Source organism: Lissotriton vulgaris, chromosome 4_1 (genome assembly GCF_964263255.1).
Source record: "Lissotriton vulgaris chromosome 4_1, aLisVul1.2, whole genome shotgun sequence".
NCBI lineage: Eukaryota > Metazoa > Chordata > Amphibia > Caudata > Salamandridae > Lissotriton > Lissotriton vulgaris.
Window position 1 is genome coordinate 1,230,097,042 of NC_141691.1, and position 16,751 is coordinate 1,230,113,792.

Genomic DNA, 16,751 nt, shown 5'->3' on the forward strand with positions numbered 1-16,751 from the left:
GAAATCTATGATAGGTGTGTTTGTAAATTAGAACAAATGTGTAAATCCATGCAAAGAGAAAAAATAGTACATCGATTGTTGAATTATAGTGCAGGTTAATAAATGTAGCTAATTAAGGTTAAATCAAATGACACTTCGAATCACCTATCCGAAAGTGAATCGAACAATGTGACTATGTCTTATAACAGTCAAGGAAAAAGTCCTTCATTCACCCTAAATGCCAGAATGCTGACACATCACCAGATTCAGATTTGAGCGCATTTACTACTGCTGTTTCTTCATTTGAATGAATATGTGATTTCTACTGTGATTTTTACTTTGCTAACAGGAACAAAGGTTTCTGGTTGGGAAATATGGTACTACTGCTTCTGATCGCATGACCCTGCAAATAGTACTGGAATTAACCCGTGCTTTCTGTATGTAATGAAATAGATATGTGCAGATACCCACAAAATATGAATTATTGAAAATAAACAGGGATTCAAGCTCCATTGGGGAACTTGCATTGTATAACGAGCCTCTGGGGTTTTACAACCTTGTAGAAAATCCACAACTGTCAAGAGCTGAGTCCTTATGTGTGAAGTCTGCCAAGATGGGGGGCCTCGGGGTTGTGCACGCTGCACACAGCTTATATATACATATATATATTCAATTCAATTCAATAAGACTTTATTTCGGATATATTTCAATCCATAAAAGCACAAAAATTCATTAAACAGTTCATTATTAAAATCACAATTTCTAAAAAACAAACAAATAACATTAAAGAGTAAGTAGGCAAGATCATGACTAAAGTGTGAATAGTACAGAATTTACAACAAGATGGATATATATATATATATATTTACCTTTCTCCTTACCGCACTGAAAAAAGGCTGCGTTTTTTTTTACTTTAGTTATCCACAATCATTAATAATTTAAAGTAATTGCTCTGAGAATTGCCCTCCAATATTGCTTTCCTTCATATTATTATAGCATGACACGTTGGTGAAAAAAGAGGCTATTTAGATGCGCTCTCTGGAATCTTACTATAACCATGCATTGCGCCCACTGCTCCTTAAACAACCACTCCCTTGCTGTATGACACTTATTCAAAAAAATGGCGAGCGCGGGGAAAACTGTTCCAGAAACCCAAGCAGGCCATTACTAATGAAAATAAATACATTTTCCTCTATCCCTCAATGATTTGCATGTCTCGCTGCTGTTAAGTGTTGAATATTTTCATAATAACCATTCCATTCTTTTTTTTTTGTTTGCAGCCCCCTGTGAAGCCAATACATTTTTCTGCCATAGTAATATGTGCATTAATAATACATTGGTCTGTAATGGAGTCCAGAACTGCGTGTATCCTTGGGATGAAAACCACTGCAAAGGTAATATATTTAGGCGAACGTGTAATATAATTATCATAGGGTGGGTGGATATTAAAAGTAAGCAGGTTTATTTAAATTACATTTTAGTACGTGCTTAATCTGTGTGTGTTTTCTTTCTCTTATTTCCTGGTGTTTATTTATTTCAAAGGCGGGGTTGATAGTTTCTTTCTTAATGAAGTGGGTAATTGCAGATTGTAGTTGCTTTTTTTATTTCACATATTTTATTGACAAATTTTACATGAACATCTTGGTGGTCCTGTTACAGTGTTAGAAGAGTTGTTACGGGTACGTTTTATACTTTGATCTGTGGGGACGTGCAAGTCCCAAATGTTTAGCTAACCCCACCTGGCGGTAGTTATCGAAGAAGAGGGAGAAGAGAAAGAGAAAAGGTGAGAAAGGGGAAAGATACAAGGGAGGAATTAAAGTATGTTGTGTTTGTGCACATGGAGAAAACGCTGACTGAGTTCCGCCATCTGTAGTCATGAGATAGTTATGACGTCGCTGTGGGTGTCCGAGACTAACCAGGACATATGGCATGCGCCCCAAAGCAGAGCAACTGACTACTTGAAACTAAAAACATAAGTATTTGGCAGGACCAGAAGAAAACTGTACAATGTGACAAACGAGCAAGAGTATTTGGAGCTAAGGACTGAATAATATTTTTTAGCTCAAATGTTTCGCCGAATGAGAAACCTCATGTAAATACGCTAGAAAACTGAGGGAAAATGAACACATACTCTTTACAGTTTTTTTAGAATCTGCAGAACTTTTTTAATGAGAATATGTTTTATTTTCACACAAGTGTTATGATTTAAAATTATGTCATAGGTTTGAATTCACATTCACGTCAGAGGTTTTTACGGGGCTCTGTCCACAACTTGATGTTGGGCCCAAAGGACAGTTCTTCTGTTTGTGTCAGTTGCCTTAAGAACCCAAATTCAAAATATAAAAAAAGGTCCCCTAGGGAAAGAGAAAACATGGTATTATTAATAATGATAGCAGGATTGCTTTTAAGACTCTGGAACTCTCAATATGAGCTGCTCTCAAATGGCGTGATATTATTCACACCTGCTAAAATTTGACTCAAGAGTCGGAATGTATCGGGTGCGATAAATGTCACTGTATTACAAGATTTTAGTGTATAACATGCTAATTTTGGTGCATATAGCACCACAACTTGCCTGTGCTGCTCAATACCAGGCATGCCACCCCCCCCCCCCCCCCACCGCAATCCCCACATTGAGGATGTCCTGAATTGCAAAGTTTCATTCATTTTGTTTCTCCAGCCTTCTGAATGTATTATAGTGTAATTGCCAACTTCACGAAGATTGCAAACATTGACATGACTGTACTCTTCATAAATTTTGTTTAGAATCCCGTTGGTCCATGGAGAAACTAGCGTGAGGAACATTATCTAAGAGGAGCTACCAAGGAAATTAGGGTTTCTAGCTGTAAAAAGGCCAGGATGAGTTGCAGAAAACTGCAAGACTAATACATTGTTAAGATACTGTTTGTAATAATCTGTGGACATGAGACTATCTAGAACGTGTGCAGATGTGAAGTGATCATAAGTTTCAGAAGGTAACTTAGGCAATTTGGTTTAAAATCTAATTGAGGGCACAAATAATGACACAACAGAAGTATCTATTGATAGTAACAATTAGAAAATCTACTTAATCAATGAAAAACTATATCACTGTGTTTTGGAACTCAATCATTAGTAATAATAATATATAAGATATGAATGACATATATTTCAATCAACAGACCAACTCATGCTCATACATACATGCATCCATTCCTCATCCTTCTAGTGATCCAAGTTTAATGAAAATACACAAAACTTCAATCATCCTTAGTACAAAAATAAAGCAAAAGGTATGTCAATATGTTAATGATAACAGCTAGTATGCAAGATTGTGGCCAAAAGACAAAATTAGAGAAAGTTATGATGCTCTCTACCCACGTTTTGCAATGTTGCCTTCATCAGAAAGCGACAGGATTAATAGAAGTAATGTCTGTATCTAGAGAAAATGTTTGAGGTGCAGACTATTACCTATAAAGATCAGTGGTGAACAAAATTCCACATACGACAAAGGTGACTTGTGTGTCCTGTCGACCGATTTAAACTCTAGGGTCATGGGAGCGGTGTGTTAACTGAACTGTCCATCTTAAGGAATGTGTGTAGAAAATCGGAGTATGACAGTTTCCAAAGTCTGATGTGGGGTGATCTACACTTTTGAGCCACATATTGTGTTAAAGTTGTTTGTGATAATGGTCAGTGTTACATGCCGTGGTAGTCAACACAGGTCATGAAGGGTGAGTGTGGTTATTGTATGTAGTTACATCTTTTTTGTTGAGTGTGTAGAATGTGGATGATGGCAGTGCGCAGGATATTTCAATTTCAAGGTCTGGGGTAGTGGTGTTGAAGTCAGGTTCTGGGAAATAGTAGACATGAGAATATTGCTGTGTGACTGTCTTTTCTTTGTCCATTATAGATTATGGGGTAGCCCTTAAAGCCGATGCGGACCTGGTCACAATGCGGGAATAAACACAACGGTCCGTGACCAGTTCTCTAGAGATTCAACAATTGGGATTGTGTACAATGACTACAATCAAGTTATATTACCAAGGTTTTTAATCTGTATGTAATAAATACACTTTACATAGTACCACACAATTAAACAGCGCCCAAAAATATATATGTCCTTAAATCACAGGTATTTATTTGCATCAATCAAACATTACTTTTTAAGAGGTTGCACATGAAGGAAAGAAAAAGGGGAATGGGGAGTGGTTGTGGTGGGAAGTGAAAGTTTTGAATCACAGAATAAAGGAGTATTTCAGATATTTTCACAAAAACTAGTAACAAAGACCAGTCTGAGCCACCCTGTCCAAAGTAAAATTTACAAGTACTCTGTAAATTAAAGTTCTGCACTCAATGCTTTTTCGACAGCATGGACATGGGAAGAATTCTTGGTCCTGAAGAAGACTTGCAGCTAAGGTGAAAAACTCCTGATAGCACAGTCGAGTCGAAACGTCGACGCCCACCCACCAAAACAGACCTATACCTACATTCCCATGTCCATGCTGTCTAAAAAGCATTGAGTGCAGAACCTTTTTTCTTTCCTTCATGTGCAACCTCTTAAAAAGTAATGTTTGATTGATGCAAATAAATACCTGTGATTTAAGGACATATATATTTATTGGCGCTGTTTAATTGTGTGGTACTATGTAAAGTGTATTTATTACATACAGATCAAAAACCTTGGTAATATAACTTGATTTTAGTCATTGTACACAATCCCAATTGTTGAATCTCTAGAAAACTGGTCACGGACCGTTGTGTTTATCCCCCCTGTCTTTTCTTTGTGATTTGCAGTTTGACGGATAGGTGGATGTTAATGGTGAATACTAATTATTAAGCATTTAGCAGGAGCTGAGGAGTAAATTCATTTTACTAAGCATCAGGGGCTGTATTACATATGGTGCTCTGGAGAGCAGTGGGAATATGAACCTGCTCTTTGCATCCCTGGGCGCAATGCTATTACAGGAAGAGTTGCAGATGCTTCTCGTCTCATTGCTTTATACTGATAGTGCTGGCTCACATATAGCAGCATCTTTATCTTCAGAGGACCTGATCTTATTTTCATAGGGCTTGGCCTGTGTAATTAAGAGAATCACTTCACCACTGTGCTATATTACCAACTGGGACTCAGAGGCAAGCATGCCCCTAGGAAGTGTGAAAGTGTATCACAAAATGGTGGAGCCCTGTCAGTCTGCCCTTGATGGCAGCGCCCTCTGGAGATAAAAGGGGTATCATGGAATCCTCAAACGTCTATCCACATGCATGTCGTTGCAGTCGCTATCAGCACCTGCCTGCAGGCAGATTTCTAACCACTTTCTAAAGAGAAACACGTGTACAATATTGCACTGTTCGTAGCTGCCTGGAGGGCAGCGTATTCTTTATAATATGGTGCATTGTCCCTGTTTGTGTCCAGTGCACCTGCTTAAATGGGCACCATTGCGCAAACAAGAACAGTGCTCTCTATATGTAATACAGGCTGTGATGGTCACAAGTAGAGTTGAACATGTCTTGTGTTGGTGGCAATAAAGACAAATGTTATATTTGCCGTGCTCATTTCGAAGGCGGTGCTTAACTATCAGGCATAAATGCCCAAGGTGGTTGATGGCCTTGATTGTTGGTGTTGGACTTGGCCTTTTTTGTAGGGTCATCCCTGAAATTTTTGCCTTCCTCCTATAATTTTTCTGACCTGTTGCTGGCTATTTTATGACTCTGGGCACTTTACCACTGCTGATCAGTTCTAAAGTGCATAAGCTCTCCCTATTGTAAATTGATGTATGAATTTGTGATTCCATGATTGGCTGGTTACCTGTCAGACCCTAGTACAGTGCACCAGGAGTACCCAGGGCTTGTAAACCAAACGCTGCTGGTGGGCTTGCAGCACTGGTTGTGCCACCCACAGAAGCAGCCTGTAAAAAGTGTGTCTAAGGCCTGCCAATGCAGAGCCTGTGTGCAGTCTGGTACTGCCATGCTGACTGGGCAAGTGCACCCACTTGCCAGAACCTGAACCTTCCCTTTTCTTCATGTCAGACACCCCTATGGTAGGCCCAAGGGCAGGGTGCATTGTAAGTATAAGGTAGGACAAGCCCAGGCATGTGTGGCATATCCTAATAGTGAATTACAGCCATGTTTTATTGTCCCTATTGCAAGGCTACCTGTTCTCCATTGGACAGAATGGGCAGTTAGATTATCACATCTTATAATTCTAACTGACTTAGGGAACATGGTAGAAATTCGAGTTTAGTTTCCCTGAACTCAGAATGATAAAATACATCTTTTAGTGAAGTTGGTTTTAACATTCTGAGTTTGAAAATACCACTTTTAGAAAGTAGGTATTTTCTTGTCTATCTATCCAAGCCTGCCTCTGGTAGGTTGTGTATTCCTTGTCTGGAGTTTGAGTGACAGGGCTGGGGGATTCCAGGAGACAGGGTGCATCTGCCCACTGGTGAATAGAGAGATCTGCTTCTCGTTGGGAGGGAGGAGGAGCACCTGGGACCTGAATAGGACTGTGCATGCCCCCATAGTGCTGGCTCCATCCCCTGTGGTGCATCTGATGTCTGTGCCCTGCACTGTGAAAGGAGAGAAGGAATCATGTCAACAGCGTGCTCCATGGCCTTGCCTTCCCTCCACAATGCTGGCTATACCTCCTGTGGGGCATCTGATGTCTCTGCCCTGCACTGTGAAAGGAGAGAAGGAGTCATGTCAACAGACGTCTCCAGGGCTGTGCCTCCCTCCACCATGCTGGCTCCACCTCCTGTGGGGCATCTGATGTTTCTCCCCTGCACTGTGAAAGGAAAGAAGGAGTCATGTAAATAGAGTGCTGCAGAACTGGTTTGGACTAGGCAAAGGCCCCTCTGCCCTAAGAGAACAAAGGATTTTGGGGTATAAATATTGGGACGCAGATCCCAAGAATTTAGATCACTTTTGGACAAACAAGAAGACACATCTGCTGAGGAGAGGAACCTGAAGAAACTGAGGAGAGACTATCCCTAAACTGAAGTGCTGCTTGGAGGATTGGCCTGCAGTGGTTGACTGACTGCCAAAGAAAGGAGAAAGGGACTTTGTGTACTTTCTTCAACTTTTAAGGATCTCCAAGGGCTTAGAACCGAGATTGCCTCCTGCTGAAGTCTCAGGGGCAATAGCCTTTAACCCCCAACTCCCCGGAGTTCCTTGGAAAGGGCCTGCTGCTGTTTTGAGCTTTCTGAGGGACTGCGTGTCGCAAGGAGCTGGAAGCGTGACTCAAGAGGAAGAAGCGTGTCGCCGTCTCTGCCATCGCATTATGGATGTTGCCGCTGTAGCTGTCGTATTGCACAGCATTGAGACAAGCATCTCACGATGAAGGAGAAGTGTGCAGTCATCGGAGCTACTGTCATCGCATCTTGGATTTCGGTGCTGTAGTTGCCGCATTGTGCGGAAGCGTCTCGCAACTTTGGAAAAGAGTGTTTGCGCCGTAGCTGTTGTCATCGCATCGCGAATAAGGGTGTGGCCGCTGCAGCTGACGCATTGAATCAAGACTTCTCGCATCATCAGAGAAGCGTGCCGCATCTGGAAGACCTTCACGTCTTTATTTCTTTGTACCCGAACTTTGCCGTATTTCCATCCCTGCAACACCTTTGTTGTGGTAGCGTAACACATCGTAAGGTACATTAACTTAAAGTGTCGCATTTTAAGAACTGAACAGAACCAAGCTAAAACTACCATTCTAAGTACAGTATTTGGGATTTTTGTTGTTTGTGGTCTTGTGTTTAGGCTATATACTACTGTTGTGAGTAGGGTGACAGCCAACTGTAAGGAAAATCAGAGCTTTGCAGGAAACCTGATTAGTGGTCTGTCTAGTGAGTCCTTTTGGATGTTAATTGTGTTTTATTGTTGGATACGGAGTGTTGTGAGGACAATGGTAAACAGCTGTAGGATGCATCAGTACTGTGTTGGTCGATTTTTTAATGTTTGTTAGGTGCAGATTTTTATTTTTACAAGTCCTTTACAAGTCGTTCTCACCAAGATCTTCTCAGTGTATGGCTACATGATGGGAGAAAAGTTAAGAACAGCAGAACAAGGCCCATTCTACTAAGCACTCATTACTAACACAAGTCACCCTCTGAGGCTAAAGAAACTGATAAATATTGAGCAGGCACACGTCCAAGCATGAGACCGCTCCCTCTTTGCCTCCTGACTGTGGTTCAGTCAGGATAAGGAAACCCAGCATGAAACTCCAACTGACCTTTTATTACTTTCCCTCCCAGGGAGGTTTGTCTGCGATCCTGAGGGATGATGCAGATTCTAGCAAGACACGTTCCTAGTGAGTCTGCTTCTTACAGCCCACACAGAGGACATAGCTGATTTAGGGAACATGGAAAAAAACTGTATGGGGATTTTAACAGAGGGCCTGATTACGATGTTGGTAGGACCACCACCGACAGACAAGTCTTTGGTCGCCAGCAGCATTCGGGTGCAGGGGGTCGGAACACAGAGGCTGGGGTTAAATTCTACCACCTCCAACAAGATCTCGGATCCTGTCGGGGTGGTCAGAATCGCATCCCTTACATGGAGGTGGTGTCTATGCAAGCACCGCCACAAGGATTACGATGTCCCTTTTAGACATCCTTTTCATTGCAAACCGACCGCCCTGAAAAGGCTTTCATAAACGGACTTTGGGGCCCCAAGCAGGGCCACCTGTCCCCCGTGGGCCATTGTAAAGTGGCCCTGGGGACACATGTAAAGCTCCAACGCACATTCATGCACCGTGTGCCAGGCACCACATGGTGTATGGATGTGCACAAAGTGCTCTTTCACACTGCAGATTATGCTTCAGCACTTTTCCTGGGCCTCATCAGAAACCAAAATGTAAAATAGCCCATTTCTGACCGCCAGCACTGCTGTCTCTCCCTAATTGGGCGGTCAGACCACTGCCTGCTTGTTGGTCGGTCTCCTGACCAATGTATAGTAAGCGGCTGTGCGACCACCCATCATTGTAATGAGCCCTTACTTTTTAAAATATGTCTGCTTTGGAGTAGACGCTCCCTTCTTGAATTAAGTGCTTGTACAAGGGAAGAGAAATTAGTATAATGAAGATTAGCAGCAAGATATCCCTCCATCACTGCAGCAGAAACGTGGGTGAACAATGTGATTCTTTTTTCTGGGCAGTGGGAGTTGTGAGACAAATATTCTATCAAGTTTGTGACGGATATACTTAAGGCTCTATAGAAAAACAAATTGTACTTTATCGCGAGGCCAACTAGCAAGGTCTCCGGTAGACAGTGCAATCTGCTTATTTCTGCTCCTGCTGCTGTCATTATATTGCTGTAGGGGTTGCTTCTTCCATTTCCCCACATGTAATGCCTTCTGGAGTACTGCTGATTTCAGCTGTTCAGTAGCATGATTCTCCTTTCAATTTTGGTTCTGCTTCTGCAAACAGTTTACCAAGACTTCATTAATAGCGTGATTAAAACTGACGCTGCATTTGTTCTATTGCATCTGTCTGTTTTAGGAAGCAAATCAGCAGTTCGGGGCTTAGATGTGCTGCAAAAAGGTTGCTAGCTGGCCACAGGCTGCCCCTAAGCTACGCTGAAGGGTTTATTTTGTGTGGACTCAGGTTATTTTCAGTAGCAGTAGTGCAAATCCAGGTTGAATCATACATTTTTAAAATTGACCTGCACAGTAAGGTTTCCTTCGGAATGAACATTTTGTTAACTTTAGAAATGTTTTTTTTTAGAATGAATTAAACAAAAAGATGGTGATTAATTTAACCCCTTAAGTGCTCCCGTCAGCCAACGGCTGTCATGAGCACTACCTCCATAATGCTACGCGCATCCTTGGCCGACGTGGCCCCGCCCACTCATCAAAATTGCCGCACCGCGGCGGAATTCGTGCCACGATTAAGCAGTTAATGTTTCAGTTCGTTTATAAAACAGCAATTTTTTCAGGATATTTGTTATTCAGGGATGCTCCATAGTTCAAGGCTTGGTTGTAAAAATGTACTTGAAGACTGACTCTGGTTGAATATTGGGATTCAATTTTCAGAACAGGTTCCCACCTGTGGAGTTTCACTGGATTGGTCTGCCCATTTCAGGACTTCCAGAAACTGTTAAATAATTGGCTCTTGGATGATCTGATCTTCCCAAGCTTCTGTCATTCAAAGTACAACTTTGGGGCACATTTACAAAGAAAGTGGCAAAGTGTGTCATTAAGCCAAGAAGGAAAACGCCAGTCTCCATCACTTTAGTAACACAAGGCTGCACCATATTTATAAGAATATGGTGCATCCCTGCGTTTCCCCAAGTGCTGGTGCTAAATTTAGCTGCCCAGCGCCAGCGTAGGCACCCTTGCAGTATTGTGTAAGGGGGCCTGCGTTGAGGGGAGAGATTGTTTATGTTCAGTAAAGTGTCCCTTTCTGCAAATAAGTAATCTATATTAGTGGTTTGAACAATCACAGAAAAGCTAGATTAGTGCACATGTATTTGGCTTGTCAAAAAGTAGATGTTTGATTTTTGCTGGAAACACACCTACTACAATAGCCAACTACAACATAAACACTGGGGGACGATGTGCTCTTCCACATTTTCTAGCTATGCTAGAGGGGTAGCCATACTCATCAGACGTGGGGTGGACTAGACAATTACACACTCACATATCGACAATCAGGGCAGGTATGTAATAATAAAAGGCTCTCTAGGCAGAACCCAGTTGGTCCTTCCTGCCATATATGGACCCAACACTGACAGTCCTGACTTTTTTCATGAGATGGTGGCAAAAATTACGGGCATGGGCTGTGACACTATTATTTGGGGAGGGAGACTTTAATGCTATTTTGTGTGAGGACAGAGACCAGGCTGGAGCTTCCCGTGCATTACATCCCAAATCTAATCAAGCATTTAATTCGATTTTGGTAGACTCTCAACTAGTGGATATCTGGAGAGCTTTTAACCAAAAGAAATGCAAGGGCACTTACGTTTCCACACAACACGGCTCCTGGTCCAGACTGGACTGGTGGCTGCTGTCGGGAGATGTGGCGGCTTGGACGCTAGATACACAAATCCTTCCAAGGATACTGTCTGATCACTCTCCATCACCTCTAGAGGGGCCTTTCTGACCTTTGTACATTGGGAGTTTTACATGGAGATTGCCCCCTTATGCTCTACTAGATTCGGCTTTTCAAGCTGAAATAAAAAATGATATCACTGAATATTTTGCTCTAAACACAGGATCCGTCTCTTCTGCATCGACACTGTGGGAAGCATTTAAAGTAGTCATCAGAGGGAAGTGCATTACTCGCCAATCAGGGATTTTGAAATCGCAACGAGCTACACTAAGTAAAATAGAGACCGAACTCAAGACACTGGAATCACAATATTTCCAGCATAATGACCCCTCCACCCTGACCGTCATATGGTATAAACTCTCCGATTTTAATGAACAGGCTACAAGGGAGCTTACATTTTTTAGGGAAGTATGCTACTGCCAGGAGATATGGGGAGGGAGATCGCCCTGTGAGGACACTCGTGGAACTGCTCAAGCCCTCCCATAGCTTCACTTTTGTCACAGAGATATTAGAGGAAGACAGCACATTAATCAGAGGACATGCGGAGGTGCCTGAACGAATATGACACGTTATTGGGCATGCGATTACTACACATGCCATTACTATGCGGTTATTACTTAGCAATAACCGTTACTACGCAGGTTTTTAGTTCGCATACCATTACATTGAAAGTGTTAATGTATTCAAAGTAAAAACTTGCCTAGTAATAAAAATGGTATGCGGAATAACGTGTCATATTAAAAAAAGACATTTAACCCCTTTATTAAAATGTTTAAAAGACAACACTACAATAAATAATAAATAGAAATGCACTACCCTACACATCTAAAAATGGAAAACACTACCATAACACTCAATGTCATTCCCCATGTCATTACCCATGTCACTCGCTGCCTGTCAAGCTTCATAGAATCCTGCTATCTCGAGCCGACTCAGGCCGGCTTCAGACCTGCCCACTCCACAGAAGCTGTTATCTTGGCAGTTCTCGACACACTCAGGAGTAACGCGGACGCGGGAACCCCCCAAGCCCTCGTCCTACTGGATCTGTCTGCCGCGTTCGACACGGTGGATCATAACATCCTTCTCCACCGTGTCGAGCAGGCGGGCATCCAGGGCGTTGCTCTTGAGTGGGTCAAATCCTTCCTTACAGGAAGAACACAAGCGGTCCGACTAGGTCCCTACTCCGCCAAACAAACCCCCACGTCCTGTGGTGTCCCCCAGGACTCTTCCCTTTCCCCGCTCCTTTTTAATCTTTATCTCCGGCCACTTATTCAGTCACTTTCGAAATGGGATATCGTCACTCACAATTATGCTGACGACCTACAAATCATTTTTTCTCTCAATTCACCACATGCCATCAAAATCTTCCACGGAGCCATGATTCATATCCAACTCTGGATGAACCAGAACCAATTGAAGTTGAACCCCGGTAAAACCGAGCTCCTCCTCCCTGGGCTCAGTCACGTTTACTGGGGTCCACAGTTCTGGCCTCCAGAGTTTGGCTCCCCCCTACCCCAGTAAAAACAGTAGAGAGTCTGGGTGTCATCATCGACACCGAGCTCTCCCCCAGGGCTCAAGTTGGAGCGGTGGTCTCCTCCTGTATGTATCAACTTCGGAGGATCCGCAAAGTTCGCTACCTTCTTCCCCCGGCGGCACTTACCCAAACCGTTATTTCGCTGGTACTTTCCCGTTTGGATTTTTCTAATGCCATCTACCATGGTCTGCCGCAATTTCTGATACAACGTCTCCAAGTTGTCCAGAACCAAGTGGCCCGCTTGATTCATGGAACCCCCAGATGGTAATCAGCCAAGCCTCTGCTCATGAGCCTCCACTGGCTCCCAGTCGTTCGAAGGGTCGCCTTCAAGGTGGCATGCCTCACTTTCAAAGCACTTCACTGCCCTGGTCCCGCCTTCCTAAAATCCCTCATTCACCCTCACTGTCCCACACGCAATCTGCGATCAGCTCACCACGATCTGCTGATCACCCCAAAGAGTAAAACTAAGAGATTCGGCGGCCGACGCTTCTCCTACCTAGCCCCTGTGCTTTGGAATCTCCTCCCTCTCCCAATCAAATCCTCCCCTTCCCTCTCGAACTTCAGAAAAATGTTAAAAACCCATCTCTTCCCCATCTCTGGCTAGACCTTGTCATCTATGCTCCCCCCTCATCTGTTCTGTCTATCAGCGCCAGGAAGCTTCGGTGTCAGTGCGCTTTATAAATTGCATTTAACATAACATAACATAACTCAAACACTACACTACCCTACACTACTGAAACACCACTACTCTATCCTAAACCCTAAATCACTACCCCCTGCACAAACATACGCATTCCCCCACTCCGGTCCCTACACTCATTCACTACCCATCACAACCCCGACACTACACTAAACACTTAAACAGTAACCTACACTACACTAACACCACAACACTACCCTAAATCCTAAAATACTACCCCCTGCACGACACTGCCCCTACACGTCCCCTTCACCGAAACACTACCCTGCACGATCCCCTAACACTACTCTTAACACTAAAACACTACCCTACACTACACAAACACTAATACACTACCCTTAACCCTAAAACACTACCCCCAGCATGACAATGCCCCTCCCCCAGTCCATCCCCTACACTGAAACACTACCCTGCACAACACCCTGACACTACCCTAAACCCTAAAACACTACCCTACACTACACAAACAATACAACACTACTCTAAACCCTAAAACACTGCCCTAAGCACAACCCTGCCCCTACTCCCAGTCCTGCCCCTACGCGTAAACACTTCCCTACACGACCCCCTGACACTACCCTAAACCCTAAAACACTACCCTACACTGCACAAACAATACAACTTCACCGTAAAACCTAAAACAAAACCCCAGGCACTACCCTGCCCCTACCGCCAATCTGCTCCCTAACTTAAACACTACCCTGCCAGACCCGCCGACACTACCCTACACTACACAAACACCACAACACTACCCTAATCCCTAAAACACTAATCCCTGCATGACCCTCCCCCACCCCCACTCCTGTACCTACAGACAAACACTACCTTACACGACCCACAACACTATCCTTAAACTAAAAACACTTCTCCTCAAACACAAACCCTTCAAAATTAAACAGTCCTTCTTACCTCTCTCTCCTCTGTGGGTACACGGAGTACCTCGTGCCCCTCCTTTGATGCTGTTGTCACCTGTTCTCCTTCCACCACTCCATCTTTCTGGCCTCCTCCTCACTGCAATTCCGTGAATTAAATTAAATTCCGTCATTACTGCCTCCTCATCATCGCTGCCTCCTCTATCCATACCCTAACTCCCGTCATCCATACACGCATTACAACTCATGCGTTGTAACAGCGCATGCAAAGTAATAACATGCATAGTAAAGGCTATGCTTTATTACAGTGCATGCATTGTAATGCTTGTGTAGTAATGGTTTACGGTGTAATGATCGCGTACAAAAGGATGTTTACCGCCTGAACACCTCACTGCATTCTACTCCTTGCTGTACACTCCTTCAGCCCCACAAGTGGATTCTGACCTCCTTCCCTACCTAGATGCGATAGAACTTTTATGGTTCGGGAATGCCCATAGGGAATATCTAGATGAACCCTTCTCTGAAGAAGACATAATACGTGTTATTAGGAGTCTCCCGCTAGACAAAGCTCCCGGTTTTGATGGCCTCATTTCAATGTAATTGTTCATGCTATATGTCTAAGCAATCCTGATATATATTTTGTATCACCTATTTTTTTATGTTAATAAACACATTTTTTTTTAAAGGATGTTTTGCTGTTTTTGTGTGAACAGCAAAAATTAGGAGAAATTAAACATCTCTTCTTTTTGTGCCAGGGTAAAACCAGGTTTTCCCTTGTCTTAATTTTGGCACTGCCCCATATTTACGCCACTATACCTAAATATGGGGCAGTCCCAAATCAATGGGAGTTTTGGAGAAATGCCCACAGCAACACCCATTGCCCTCCCCTTTCATGCTTAGTATAGCGTGAAAGGGTACCTATTTGTAAGACGAGAGAACAACAATGGGTCTGGCTCTTATCAGTAAGGCTGAGCCCTTAAACAACAAAACAACCACAGATGCCAGTACTGATATTCAATTGTCCCTGCTTGTCAAGGCGCAACATTTGTAAGTCAACATACACCCTTCTTAATCAATAAAGTATTTATTTTATAACTTCATTCTTTTTTCGACAAAATGAACAACCAGCCTGATCTGTGTCAATAGTACAATTGTTTGGTATCCAACAGAAAAAGGTCTACTCGTTTCGAACCCCCTCAAATCTGGGTTTCTCCTCAGGACCAAAAGACAACTATTTGGTCGATCCCAACGTGATCAATGACGTTTTTTCACAAGAACCAGGATAGTCAGTTAAAAAAGGGGGCAGGTGGCGTGATGTTGAAAGCGTGAATTCTTTTAATAGCTGCAAGCTCCTGTTTCTAATATCTCATTGCAGATAATTCGGTGGCATTTCACCAGAAGAACTTTCCAGCAGGGGAAGTCCCCAAGCATGGATCTTTTTTTCTTTTTTTTGAAAATCACATGTCTCTTTACGTTGTATCTGCTCAATTTTTTCAAAAGGTTTTGTTGATTTATTTTCGAATTCTGGTACAATAATTGTTGCTGCAGTATGTCGGACATGTCAAAGTGAACACGCGCTCTGCGGGGCTTCAATCAACCCGGTGTCGGTTCAAGAGGTTAAACCTGTGCATGTAGCGTCATGTCCTGTAGCGGTAACGGGGGGCTCTCCTGCATGTAGTTTGAAATGCTGGCTTTCGCCTACATGTAGTTTGAAATGCTGGCTGCCATCGGCAACTTGATGTTGCTGACCACGAACGAGGAAAAAGTCTCTCCGGGATGTTGAGGACCGCGAGCAAGCAAAAAATGCCCGCTATGCTATGCGTTTTTGCACTGTGCTACGTGCAATTCGCGTAGTGCATAGTTCCGCAAACTACGCACACTCCACGATCATAGCGTAGTCCTACGCCCAGGGTTGCTCGTGAGATGTGTGCAAGTGGAATGCTTCTAAAATGGAACTTAGCTGCTGCACTGTGTTAACATGGTTTCATTGGTGTTGCAGGTTAAAGAAGTGCATGTTTTGAATGTGTACATGTATATGTCAGTCACTAATGTAATCTGAGTGCTACGCCCAACACACTAATGAACGAAAGAACTGTGTATGTGTTTCTTTATCCAAATTGAATCTGAGTTTTTCTCTTCAGACTTATGTTTTGCCTTTTGAAATCATTCCATTACTCAATCAATTTTACAACTAGCATTATATGAAGTATTCATTAGAAGCCTAATTGTGGTGCTTAAGGGCACACATTTTGTATAGGCTTTGAAAATGTGGCGAACACTTTGATAATCAATCTTGCGGCAAGCAAAATGTCATCATAGGCAGCAAACTGAACTTTTGAAAACAGATATTGAATTAAATCGAATTGGCAGCATCACTATGATAATATAGGCGGAAAATTACAGCGGCTACATAGGTGCTTTTTTAATTTTCCATTTAGAAGTTTAGGAATAGGCTTAGCTGCCACACTGCCCACAGCAGGTGGAACACATTAAGCTTGGTCTCCCAACAAGGCAAACACACAAAAGAGATGGATAAAAGTTTAGTACAGAATGTGTCGACAGCTATGTCAAGTGTACATTTATCTTAGATGTGTGTGTTCGTTTTTATGCGCCTTGACTGTGTGATGGGTCGCTTGTAAGTCTAAGGGT

General features: G+C 43.0%; 1 protein-coding gene across 1 annotated transcript in view; it reads left to right on the plus strand.

Moving 5' to 3' along the window:
- The window catches only part of NETO1 (neuropilin and tolloid like 1), a 149,411-nt gene that overhangs the window by 79,763 nt on the left and 52,897 nt on the right, over positions 1-16,751 (plus strand). The window contains exon 3 of the mRNA XM_086967440.1: positions 1,260-1,373. Coding sequence (XP_086823566.1) covers positions 1,260-1,373 — 114 coding nt within the window. The remainder of the gene's footprint in view (positions 1-1,259; positions 1,374-16,751) is intronic.